The sequence below is a fragment of the Aphelocoma coerulescens genome, chromosome 8 (genome assembly GCF_041296385.1).
Source record: "Aphelocoma coerulescens isolate FSJ_1873_10779 chromosome 8, UR_Acoe_1.0, whole genome shotgun sequence".
Classification (NCBI taxonomy): Eukaryota; Metazoa; Chordata; class Aves; order Passeriformes; family Corvidae; genus Aphelocoma; species Aphelocoma coerulescens.
In genome coordinates this window covers 25,573,856-25,587,325 of record NC_091022.1, presented here as the reverse complement: position 1 = coordinate 25,587,325, position 13,470 = coordinate 25,573,856, and the positions used below count along the sequence as shown (strand labels likewise).

Here is a 13,470-nt window from a genome sequence, read left to right as displayed (position 1 = left end):
CTAGATCCTCTTCAAACTTTGAAAGGTTAAGAAGTATCTCTTACTCTGTTTCATTCCAAAGAGCCTAATGCTAAATAACCATCCCCAGAAGCATCCAACTGTGTCTCCCAAAATTTCATTTTCATAATGCTCTGCAAAAATAGTGTGGCTGGAGCTCTGCTGCAGATTCCTTGGGGTGTCCACTGTACCGTTCTGCTGTGACATTCTGACAGTATCGTAATGTTTCCATCTTTTTTTTTGCTTTCCAGAACATAATGTGCCTCTGGCAAATGCTGCAGAGTTCTATTTACCACTGTACCCCATTTCCTCTTCAGTGCTTTGTAGTCTGTGACTGCTGAAGGAAGAGAGCTTTCCTGTTTACAAACACACTTATTACCTTGCATTTCACCAGTATAAATCCTCTCAGGTTTTTCCTCATCCATATGCTGCTGTTCAGCTTGCTCTGCATCTTATTGCCATCTACCACTATATTTATTGTCTTTTCTCCCAGTTCTGTGTTACCAGCAAGTGTGATTATTTTTACTGCAGTCTTTTTTCCAATTATTTCTCCTATAGCATGAAAGATGGATTTGTTTACTAATCCTTACAGCAATTGACTTGTGCTGAAAGCATCACTTAATATCAGCCCTTAAGTAGGGTCTTTGCTCTTCAGAGTAGAGTGAACATGATTGTGTGTACTGAAATTTCTACTGTCCCATCTCAGGTGAGCAACTGGCTCCTTCCACACGGGTGTTTTGTTTCTTTCTTCCTTAAGAGGGCAAATTTGGGTTAATTAATGTCTAGATAGCATTTGGAAGGTAAAACTGCAACTGAGAGTACCTGACTGAAGGGTCATTAAATGGATCAGATTTTTTTAAAGTTCAGTGAGCATGTACTGCAACCTTGGATATGAAATTGAAGGATTCAGATATGTGAAATGCTTCTACCTGGTAAAACACATGAAATTAATAACATCATAAGTTTTGGGTTCTTTTTCCCCTTTTCTGCAAGAAACACAAAAGCAGTAAGCAGTAGGTTTCATAGCGTTTTGCCAGTGTGTTTGTTGGGGATTATTGAAGCTTCTGCTGTCTGCATAGTTCTCTAGATCTACACTGTCTAGAAATTCTTTCCAGTTTATTACCTGAAAATTATTAGCTGAATTGTACTGAACTTAATTAAAAGTGTTCATAAATGGCATTTGGCTCATTACACTTTGTCCCTTTCTCCCCCAAGAAATGTAACCACTTTAATAGCCATCTAAATGGAAAGAAAGTATTTTTGAAATGAGATCATTGTAATCAGAAACCAAGGTAATGAGAATTTGATTTCTGGGTTTTTTTAGGATGATGTGCCTCAGACAAGAGAACCTTCAGATAACGTGCCCTTAACCATGAGTGAGCTGCAGAGCAGGTATGGAGTTTTTCTCTGACCAAGACAAAACATCCATACTCAATATTGCCCTTTACATTTAGCTAAAAATTTCTCTTCCCATTTTGAGCTTTGTCCTATATTGCACAGGGAAAAGATTTCTGGAGGTGTTATTCATACCAAGCTTTCTCACCTAAAAGCAAAATACAGTTAAATAGAATTATGCCTTTGATGTTGTTTGGCACTGTGCCAGTATAGTCTTCATAAAACACAGGGTTTGGAACTGGACTGGCTATAAAAATTATTCTTGGGCAGAAGTTTTTGGAATTTATCAACCAGAGAGCAAATGTCACTTTTAAAATAATCAATTTGTTATTTTTTTTCTTAGAACTGTAGGAGTGCAGAAATAAATTTATTCAGTAATATGGTTTGAGGCTGGATTTTTTGTTTGTTCCTTTTTTTTTTTTTTTTTTTGAGAAATAGATATTTAGAAAAGAGAAACATTTTCCAAAAACTACGGCAAATTTCTATGGTATAGTTTAGTGATTCAGCATGCCATATTTCAGAAGCTGTCTTGGAAACATGAGGTCTTAAAAGCCTGGTTTATGTAGATTAATTACTCTGTGTACCCCTCACATACATGACCAGGGTTTAATTTGAATAATTTACTTATAAGATACTGATTGGATTGATTTTGATGACTTCTGTAGTAGAAGTTAGCAATATTGATGTTCTTTGTGTATGCACACAGTATTTTGTACAATGTTTTGGGTACCTATTGGAGGAAAGATACATACTCTTTTTTGGGCTTCTATGGCTTTTCTGGTTTTCTTTATATTAAGGGAGAAGTTGTGGTGCTGTATTTGAGAGGTGTTGCCATTAGAAAAGGGTTTATTTTGATAATTAAATGTGACACACTGTTTTCCAACAAAGGCATCCCAAATCACCACTGTCCTGAAAGGAGGGTATTTTAATATGGGTACCATAGCTAACTTCTACTTGAAATTTGTCAACTCTAAAAAGTTCATTTATGATTTGGTGGCTTTTTTTTTTTTTTTTAAATTCCTGTGATTTGTAATCACCTCTGTGCAAGGGATTACTCTGATTTCCATATGGTTGTGAAGTTGCTGCTGGAGTTGTGTCTCCGGTACCTGTGCTCTCTCCTGTATTCTGTGTAGCCTTTCTGCTCCCTTATCCTTTGTCCTCACAGCTGGGGCAATTAAATTGTGTAGGATGTGTTTGTGAGAGAGACGTGCAAGTTTTTATTTTGAGGCAGCTTTGGGACTTCGAGGTTTATGCTGAAACTGCAGACCATGAAAAAAATGAACAACAAACCCTAATACTCAAGAATCCTGGAGTGATGGGATATGAAATGTGGCACTCAGGTTGGGAAAGGACTGCTCCTTGGGTTTAGAGGCCGGCAGCACTGGGGGTGAGCCATAAAGGACTCGAGGACAGTCAGATTGCTGAGTGTTTGCCACAGTGCTATAAACAGGATACAAGGACAGAGACAGAGTTCATGGAAGGACAGGGTACTGTCGACCAAATGCTGGCAGTAAAGTAGATGGATGATTGAAAACCACTGGGAGCAAGGAAAAGGTCTGTGTTTTGTGAAATATTTAGTATATGATTCACTCAGAGAAGAACTTCTGGGACTCTTAAAGGAGATGTATGAGGGAACAAAAGCATATGACAGGTATTTCAGAGCAGGGAGTTGCGTGCAGAAATCTTGCTGTTAATGTGATTTGTGAGTGTAATTCCCAGATTGCTTAGCTCAAGTTGTCAGCTGGTTTCCAGTTGAGACAGGAGAGGGACTCTTGCTGTAGCTTTGTCCAGGTATCTCATGCACAAGGGCTGGCTAATGGAAATACAAACACACCCCTCCAGAAAGAGAAGGGAAAATTAAGCTTATGTCCTTTTATAAGTCTTTGTCAGTACCAGAATAAGGAACTTGTCACTATTGGGTTTTGAGTCTTTATTGCAATTAAAGTGGTTGGACTTTGAGTGTCTCTAGGTAAACTCAGCTTTTAGGAGAAGAAAAGGCATGCACAAGGCTGCTGCTGGAAATGGATTCCAAGGAAAAGAGTGTCAGAGCTGTTTGTTGTATAGTTACAAGTGCTGTGTCTGCTTGTTGGGCTGAGAATTCTCCATCAGAAGTGAGGTGCCACGAGCTGCAGGAAGGAGAAGGTGGAACTGCAGTTGTTGATGAGTTCCCAGGGTATTGACTTGTCTGCATTTGACACAAACCTGTATAACTTCTCATTGATTTTGTTTGGTAGGCTGGTTTCTTTGTGTCCAAACTGTGAAGCACAGTTAACTCAGGATGATAAACAGGTTTAAATTTGCTCCATGCCATTGACTGGCTTTAAATGATGGAGCCTTTTGAATAAGTGTGAAAGTGGCCTTCCTCTCTTTTTAATCTTGGAGCCGCACAAGAGGTCTTGTTTTATTTGGTGTAGGTTGGCATCACCTTAATATTTGAATGTAAGAAATCTAAAAGCAAAAGCTGTTCCTTCTTTGTTTTCCATGGGACAGCGGAAGCTGGGAGTGTCAATTTAGAAAACGGATCCTACATCTTCCTCTTCTTCCCCTTTTCTGCTCTCTAAGTGAAAACCTTGTGTTTTGATGCAGCTGGGTACATGTATTCATGGATTTGACACAAGGTTTCTTTCAGTTTTGTCACATGTTGCCAGATATTAACTAGAGGATGAAGTTTTAAGTACTGGTTTGATCGCAGAAGACATTATCATTAATAAATGACATGTATATAAGAAACTGTAAAGCTTCACATTTCCAGTTTCATTTCCCAGACTGAGAACATTTGCAAAAGGCTGGAGATAACTCAGTCCTAATTTTTAAGTGTCTTAAGTGCCTAAATCTCTGAGCAGATGTGAAAAATGTCACCTTGGCTGTAATTTTTTTCTGATGATTTTTGAGCTTCTTATTTCATGCTTTATTACAGGGAAATTGCTCATTTAATTATATGACACAAACCTTTGTTTTGAAAGCATCAAGAGGAAGCAAATAGTCATGATGTTTAGATATAAACTATTCAGACTTGGCAGTGATTTGTAATGATTTTCAGAGTATAAATTTCACTTCATAGATCTAGGAAATAATTTCTCAAAGCAACTGAAAGATGAGCCTGTATTTGTGTTTAGTATTAAAACAGTGACACAGAAGATGGGGTGGGGAAGGAACCCTGGATTGCCACTATATCAAAATGTATTTGGTCGAAAACTTAATCCAAGATGTTTCTGATAGAGCACTTTACAGCTGCAACCACAGTAATTTAATATCCCCCTGATAGATTGTCTTCATATTGAAATAGCTGCCTGTGGTTACAATTTCACCTTCAAAGGACACAAAAATCCTACTGTGTTGCTCTTGCCTGGTGACACAGCCTGCAAAAATACAGCAGAATTACTGCAGATTCTCTGAAAATTAATTCTGTTTGGGGGGCATTACAAAGTGTACTCAGATAAGTGGGGGAGGATTTGTGTGAATGAATAGCATGGGGGGGTTCCCATTTCTTAAAAGTAGCTGCAGTGCAGTTTTTATTTTGGTTTGTGGAAGGTAATCTGTGCTTAGCAGCTCTACATTGGTATTTCTGCTGGTTTTGTGCCGCTGATTCCTCTTCCACATCTAGATTTGATCATTGTTTCTTATCTTCTTTCCTCTGACAGTTCTCCAGCACAGCAGAACACTCCTGTTCACTTGGGTAATGGTGAATGTTGGTCTGCTCCTGCAGCTGTGTACAAAGAGAAGCCTCACAGAGCAATCTTGGAGGAGAGTCTTGGAAAAATATACAGAAACATGTACGAAAAAGCTGCTGGTGCTGTTTCAGACCAAGAAATACAACTCACAAGAAAGCAACTCACCTGAAAACACACAGTGTACAGTATTTGTAACTAAACCTATTTTTATATAACAATATTTGTACTCTATTTTTTAAGGTACCATTATGGTTGGGCAGGGTTTTGGAGAAATGGGGGTTTGACAAAAGGAAATGATTAAAACTCCCTAACAGAACATCTCCTCCACAGTTAAGCAATATGGTGTTGCTCCTTTGAGAGTCTAAACATAGAGTCAATTGAAGACTAATAGGTCTGCTGGACACTCCTATCTGACATCAACTCAGATTTCAGCTGCAGCCAGTTCTTATTAAATAACTAAATCTATTTAGCAACATAAACAGAATTGGTTGAAGAAGCAATATGTCCTGGTGGCCAGAGAGGGGACCTAAAGGGGAAGGTGAATGTGAGTGTTGGTTTGAAAGTGACCCATCTGGGGCAAAGAGAATTGTTTTCTAGACAGTTGCCTTTAAATTGCTTCTGGGGTTTTTTTTGAGAAGGGCACAAACTCTGGTACAGTAGGACCTATAGGTATGTATTTGAAGTGGTTTTGAGTACCTGTAGTCACAAGTGTTCTAATACTGTGAAATTTTAGAAGAAAACCACCCAGCCCAGCAGCCTTTGTGTCAGATGAAAGGTCATCTTCACACAGCCTTTGCATTTGAAAGCTTCCACATTCTCCTGAATGCAGCCATGACATTTGCCAATACACTTGTCTTTTTAAAAAATATGAATAAGAAAGGAGTGGGAAAGACCAGAGCTAGTCAGCAAGCTCCTTGTGTTCTGTACAGGCCTTCTGAAATTCCTGCATCACAATCCCACCTAATTTGGAGCCTGTCCTTCTCAGTCTGCTGGGATCCTGTTGGCAGAAATCACTCAGTTTTTGCTAAAGGCCACCAAATGTTCATCAGCAGTTCGATGCTTTCCCCAGGGACGAAACCTTTTCAGCCTTGCACTGAACAGATCCCACATTAGCAGACCAGGGCAATTTGCCCATCCATTGAAAAGCTGAATGTTTTAAAAGGGCAAGAGTGTCCATCTCCTGCTTCCCCTCAGAACGAGGAAAAAACAAATGCCTGTTCTGGCTGCCTCCCTATCTGAGCGAACAGAGTCAGCTCCACCGATGCCATTTTACCTGTTGTGATTAGATAAAGGATAAAGCTAGCAGTACAGATGGCACAACATATGACTGGAACCTGCCAGCATGCCTACATAAACAAAAAGTTGGTCTATTCTGCCTTCCCTCCTTTAATGCTGAGACAACATAATTGATTTGAGAAAGCAGTTGGTGAGCAATTGCGCTGGTGGCAGAGCACGTGGAAGGGCTGTGTGCTGCTGTTCCGGGCAAGGGCGCTCTCAGAGGAAGCGTCTCACACACAGACATTTCTATTCCGTGTAAGCCTTGGAGCAGTTGAAGGGGATTAACGCTGATGACTTCCTGTCCCTGCTGCCATTTAGCACATTAGTGCTTTCACAGGGCATTAGTGGCACAGTCTCAGGGAATGGAGAAGTACCGAGTCACTCTGTGAGGTAGCAGGACACTTTTTTTTGCAGAAATGAAAAGTAAAACTTTGCCCAAGCTGTGTCCCTGAAGGCATGGAGGCCATGGAGGGTTGTGCTACCAGGACCTGGTGTTCACTGGCCTCTCCAGTGACCCCATATTAGTCCACAAAGGAATAGTTCTCTTGCTCTTCAGAGGAGTAGCTATATTGGAGTAGATCCTAAATAGGCAGGGCACATTCTGAGAGAGACTTTCCAAGGTTTTGGTGTAAAATTAGTCTGTTGAAACCTGAAGGTTGTTGCAGTTTCCTGTATGTCTTTGAGCCATAAGATTCAATCTTGTTCTCATGGTATCCTGCAGTTTTTATTCAATATTCTCTCTGCATTCTCTCCCCAGTGTCACAGCTGAGTAAAAGTTAGTGTTCTGAAGATTTGCTGCTCCCCTTTGGCCTGATCTGGCTCTGTGACATAGAAAACCTGTTTGATTTTTCCTTCCCCAGCAATCCAGCAGATTTCAGTCCCTTTTTGTTCAGTGTGTGAGAAGGCCTGAATGCTGAGGGCTTGTTGTGGGGTTTTTCTGTATGTTTGATGAAGGACACAAGATGCCATGAATTCAAGACATGAGGGGATAAGAAAGGATGGGGGCCACTGTAAAAAAGCAAGGTGGTGTTTTCAAGGGGTCCAAGAAATGACTGGAGTGTATCTGTTAAATCCCCTAGCTAAAGAAAGGAAAGCATATGATAATATGGCAACCTTCAGTTCTCATCAAAGATGAAAAATTTTTCAGCAAAGGTGAAAACTGGATGTGAGAAAAAAATGTCATTTACTGAATTTTGACCAGTATGAATATTCTCAGAGTAGCCTTCTTCTGCAGCATAACATCAAATGGAGCAGACAGCCTCTGAGTGTCTTTGGCCCTGCTCCAGCTGGGAGGGAGATGTGTGTTTAATGTCTCTCTGAATCAGCTGCTGCAGGAGATGTTCCTCTCCTGGGTCAGAGTCATTCCACAGCTCATGCCATGATACAGCAAAGAGTGCTCTCCTCCAAGCACTGTGCTGGAAATCCAGTTTGGTAAATGGAAAACTTTCCTCTGGATTGTGGCTTCAGACCCAAATTACTCTGATCTGTCCCCAAAATCTTCAAGGCACTTTGTTTTCAGAAGCATTTTGCCCTTCCCTGTTTGCTCAGGTGACTCTGCCAGCACACACAGCTCTGAGCATGGCTGCTCCTCTGCCCCTGCAGCCTGGGAGAAGTGGAGGTTCAGGCACTGAACCAACACAGCAATAAACTGTAATTGTTTAGTGCACCTTGCCTTCTGATACAATTTAAATCCCTTCTATCAAATGCAAATTCCTTGGTTCCTGAGTGGAGCTTTAAATAGCATTTTCTGTGCTCATTCCTTATCTTTTGCCATCCACAAAGTTCTAGTGACAGTGGGATGGCTTAATTCCACCCCCGTCATTTTAGCTCTTAAAGGAAAGCTGCCTACTCAAATCTGGCAATAATGGGCCAGATTAGGAGTGAATTAGTGCTTTTCTGTAGTCTGTGTTTCTCCCTTGCCTTCCCCAAGTTATTATAACCCACGAGTATTCTCACCAAAAGCTGTTCAGCATCCAGTGATGCTTGCAGGATGCAATCAGTGCAATATTTTAATCACTTTCATTTTAGTGAGTCAGACTCTGCTTCCTACTTGCTCCCTTCCCTCTCTCCTGTGAATAACTTGGTACAGTTCAGGATCTTGGGCTGGCTTTACACAAGCTGCCTGCCTGTGCTCAGTAGAAATGCAAATCCTTGGCTGGGGAGTAGCTGCTTTGGCAATCACTCAGTCACTGACCTGATGTGAATTAAAGGCAAAAATGTCAAACTCTAATGATTTGCCTTATCTAAGTTTTTGACTGAGAGGAAGAGAAGCTTAAATTGCTCCACTGAGGATAAGAAGCATAGGGATGGCTGGAGTAATGGGAACAGGTAGGAGCAGCTTTGTAAGATAGATGGGGAACAGTGTTTATGCTCCAAAGCTGAGCACCTTGGGAAGTGATGAGGGCTGTTCTTCAGACTCTGCATCACATGCTTGAATTTTACTATTACTTCAGAGGCTGCCAAAATTGTCAGGAGAGAAAGAAATCTACCTGGAGATGTTGGGAATCTATTTTTGGGATAAAATAACAGAACATTTAGCTCAGCTCAGTATTAAATAGTCTTTTTCAAAGTCCTTCTCATTGTTACTTCAGCTGTAAAATGGGGAGTTTGTGCTCTGTTGAAGCTTAATTAAATGACTGTGAACTGCTTTGGGATCCTGAGGTGAATGTTAAAGAAATTATCTTATGGAAGCCTGGCTGAAAAGTCCCATCTTATCTCCAGGTTACTAAAAAGGCTATATTTTAATTTTCCCAGGTTTATTATGTTTTAATCAGACAATTATTAAACAAATCTTAATCAGATTTAATACATTTCTATCTTGATCAGAGAGGGCTAGAAAAGATAATGAGCTGCTTTACTACATGTGCTCTTAGGAGCTAATCTTTGCAGTTGGTATCTTGCTCAGCTGCTCTCTCCTGCATGATCCGGGTTCATATCCTGACACTGATTGCTCTTATGATACCTTTTTTTCTTATTTTTAATATTAATTATTTTTTTCATCCTGATGTCTTAGTGCTGCTTGATCTGTGTACTAACCAGCACTGTTCACATCTCTCACATCGTTCGTCCTCATCCTCTCCCCAGGAACAAAGGGTGCAATGTGACAGTGGAAAATTTTGTGTGGTGTGCCATGGGTTTGTCAGAGAAAGTTGAAAGGAATCTCTGCCTTCCCACTCCATGTGCAAGGAATAACTTGGTACATAACTCTGCTCTTCCCAATTTTTAAGCTTGAAATGTTTTCTGAGACACTGAACTATGCAACAAAATTCTCAGCCTTTTAGCAGCGGTCTCTTGCTGTATAAATCTGGTAATGTGGAATCTCTGGGTCATAGGAAAGGCCATGGTGTTAATTACTTCAGTGGTCATGGAGTGATCATTATCAGGATGCTGAAAATTTCTCATGAGATTTGTTTAGTAATCAAGGAATTTGAGGAAACTTTCAAATCAATGAAATTGAGCCTCTTGGTTCCAGTGAGAACACTTGAAGCTAAGAGAGAACAGCACTTCTAGGGCTGATCTTGATGAGCTGCCTCCCTGACAGAAGGGGTGTCTGCCTTAGGTGATGTCTCTGGGAGCAGCAGAGCATTGGTCTTTGCCCATTTCCTTTCAGTTCCAACAAATGCAGCAGCGTTGTGGGAAGTGATTGAAACCCCCAATATCCCTGTTGCCATTGCACAGGAACTATTAAGCACAAGCCCCCTTGATTACTGTTGGTTTCTGCTGCTTTCCCCACAGAATTCAAAACATCATCAACCAAAGCCCTTAAAAGATGTGGCTGTAGCTCCTTTTATAAGTGTTGGCTTGCCAAAGGCATGGAATTTGTTCCCAGTTTGTCTTTGTGAGAAATTCTCTGAAGTGTGGTGATAATTTGTCTGGATGGCAACATAAAGGAACTGTAATCTTTCTCTTTGCTTGATCTATGTGGAGATTGTGCTTTTTCTTCATGGGTATTTCCCTTCAATTCTGGGTGATTGCCTCTGGCCCAGCAGAGAACTCCCTGCAGCCTGAGCTGTGGGAATCTGAGCCACCTTCTCACCTGCTCGGGGAAAGGAGTTTGGTGCTGCAAAACAACATCCCTCCTGGTTCATAAGGATTTACTGATCCTCAGGAGACAGCACAAAAATTCTGTTCTATGGCCAGGCCTTTGCATAACCCTGTGGAGCTGATGGCATGGAATGAAGAGAGCATCACACAGAGCAGGGTGGGAGGCTGGGAGCAGGGCAGACGTGGAGAGGGTTTGATGCCTGGCATTCCATGAATTATGCATTTCTATACCATGAATTATCAGTGTAGGAAATAACCTGTGCAACTCGTGAGTAACAAAAACACCATTTACATCACCGAGTGGTGGTGAATTCTAATGCTTGTATTTGTATTGTTACCCTGACTGTAGCTGTAGGAACTGTTTCATTCAGTATTCCAGTAGTAAACACTTGCTAAGAGGTTGCTTTCCCTGCCTGCCTTGTTTTCACCACAGTCATCTAATGTTTACATACATTTTAGCCTCTGTGCCATTTTTGAAGGCTTTATTTGTCTCATTTATGTTTCTGGTTTGGATAATACTTAAATATGAAATCCATCTGGGAAACATATTGTATATTCACGTCGAGGGGTAAAACCAGTTTTTAATTAAAATTTTATACAGCACTTGTATTTCACTTTGTCCTGTTTTATTATGAAACACTTCAATCTTCTTCCTAAAACACATATGTCTTGTGCGTTTCAAGATGTTCCTTGTTGCTCATGCAGAACCAGTTTGGGAGCTCTGTCAGCACAGTGCCATATGTTCTGGGCTTCATTTAGCTTCTCTGCCGCTTGTGGAGGCAGCAGATTGGATGGAATGCAGCTCAGCTCAGCTCCATTCTTCTCTTTGTAAACTTGTCAAGAGATAAAAAAAGCAGGGAGAAGGAAAACACTGAATAATACTCGAGTGAGTTGAATTATCAATAAGTTATGGGAACGTGGCCAATCAAAATTGAGGTTTCTCAGTGCTTGAGGATTTTCCTTAATTGCGGCTTTTGCAGAGCCTATAAATTGATGCATCCCTCGGTGCTACCCAGTCTTACACCCAAAACAAGTGCTGAAGATTGAGATATAACCCAAGTCATTTGGAAATTACAAGCATGAAGTGCTCGATTTTGCATTGATCCACTGGTTTAAATTAAAAAAAAAAAGTGAGTAGATTTCACAGAATATTCTGAGCTGGAAGGGACCCACGAGAACCATCGAGGCCAACTCTGAAGTGCATGGCTCCTACAGGGATCAAACCCTGTCCTCAGTGTTGTTTGCACCGAGCTCTGACCCCTGGAGTGGGAGCAGGTGGACATGTGCAGGGATCCTGCTCCTCTTTGGTGTCTTCTGGCTCTGAGGGGGATAACGTTCCACTCCTTAAATGCCTGGTACTCAAAAGAGGAAGCTCAAGAGTGATGGTGACCTTCTGCAAAAAAAAAAACACCCAAAAAAATCAAAAAAGGTCATTTTTCTTACCAACCCATTCCTGTTTCTTCCCTGCCCCCCATCATCTTGAGTTCGAACCAGTGGGTGCCACCAGCCTTTAATGCATGGCTGGTGTGTGGGCACAGCCCAGCTGGTCACTGGTGGTATCCAGGGATTCCAGGCACTGCTCTGCTCTGCCCAGCCCAGAGATTTCAGGACCACCACAGCAGCTTTGACAGAGGACCAGAGTATTTCTGTGATTCTGTAACTAGTAACTAGCTTAAAAAGAAAACAGAACCCAAAAGAATAAGAAACTGGCAAAAAAGGAATCTCTATTAGGCTGCTTCCCCTGTGCTGAGGTGTGAGACCAGAAGAGAAGAGCATGAGCAGCTGCTAGATGTGGCTGTGGAGGAGTGGGGAGGGAAACTTCTGTAGTGCTGACCCGAGGTCGAGGTCAGTCAGAAATCACTAGCTGGAGTGACATGAGTGTGAACCTGGTTGAAATGACAGGCAGCTCAGCCCCTGGGACTCTATTTACATATGTTTAAAACAAACAAAAGAAAGCTGCCTTTGTTCCCCAGGAAAATCTATTTACTTGGCATTCAACTCGTGTATAAGCTGGAACTTCTTTCACAGAAGTAGAAACAAAGCGACTGACATTTCTGCTTTGATGTGAGGCTGCAGCTAAGATTTGATTTTGAAATATGAAAGTAAACTGGAACTACCTCCAATTTAAAGGTGGATTTTTAATGACCTTAAAAGTTTTGAGTAGTTTTTTTTCCCCTTCCCTTAGGGACCAGAAAAAAATTATAACAGTAATCTTACTTATAGCTGTAAGTCTACAGAGACAGTGGCTGTAGGTTAATGAAAAATTGACACTGCTACTTGCTCTGCTTCCAGCAGAATATTTTTTTCTTCAAACTGAAGTGAACTATTGCACTGCGTGAGCTGGTTGTGAGTCTCACATATTTAACTGGATGCTGCTTTTGTGGAAGCCACAGGAGCAAGTAACAGAACAACATTTCTGTTTGGAACACGTGTGACAATAATTACGGGGTTCTTAAAATGGTTACCCTGGTCCTTCCCACAGAAATAAAGAAATAATAAAATAAAGAAATAAAAAAATAAAGAAATAAAGAATTGCTTGCTGGCTTAGTCTAAACCAGAGTGGCAGAGGAAGATTCCTGATGATCTCCATCCCAGCGCCTGATCCTGTCGCAGTCCAGCAGAGGAACCCCAGAGCAGGAGCTGGGCATTGCGTGTGCAGGTGCTCCTGTTTTGCACACACATGTGCACTGTTCCACACTGCTCCTGTGGCACAGGGACTCCTCAGGGGATACCCTGTGGCTCTCAGAGATCTGCTCAAGTGCCCTCTCCAGGAGCCTTTCTGCAGTGTCTTTGGGGACAGCTTGTTCCTGGGAATCAGAGATAGCACCAACTCGGCAGCTCTGGCTGACTTTGCTTCAGGCTCTGACAACTTAATAACTGTTTGTTGTCCTTGGCATGGTGGTGCCATCTGGCCCTGCTTGGCCAGCGGGGCTGTGATCCTGCACTGCCTGGAATTTCAGCTCCTGCTGATGAGATCTTGGGCTGTGCTGGAATGGCAGCAGCGGCAGCTCGGTGCCAGCCTGTGGCAGATGGAACGTGCTTCAGTCACCCCTGTGAGCTGTGATGGACACACAGAGCTGTTGGA

The 13,470-nt window shown here is 41.6% G+C and overlaps 1 protein-coding gene across 3 annotated transcripts in view; it reads left to right on the top strand.

Annotated features, from left to right (window-relative positions):
* SPATA6 (spermatogenesis associated 6) overlaps positions 1–10,309 on the top strand; it is a 48,577-nt gene extending 38,268 nt beyond the window's left edge. The window contains exons 12-13 of one of the 3 annotated variants that reach the window (XM_069023363.1): positions 1,322–1,389; positions 5,034–10,309. In XM_069023363.1, coding sequence (XP_068879464.1) covers positions 1,322–1,389; positions 5,034–5,232 — 267 coding nt within the window. In that variant the 3' untranslated portion in view covers positions 5,233–10,309. The remainder of the gene's footprint in view (positions 1–1,321; positions 1,390–5,033) is intronic. The other 2 variants (XM_069023362.1, XM_069023361.1) reach the window with 2 other exon arrangements.
* The last annotated feature ends 3,161 nt before the right edge of the window (positions 10,310–13,470 follow it).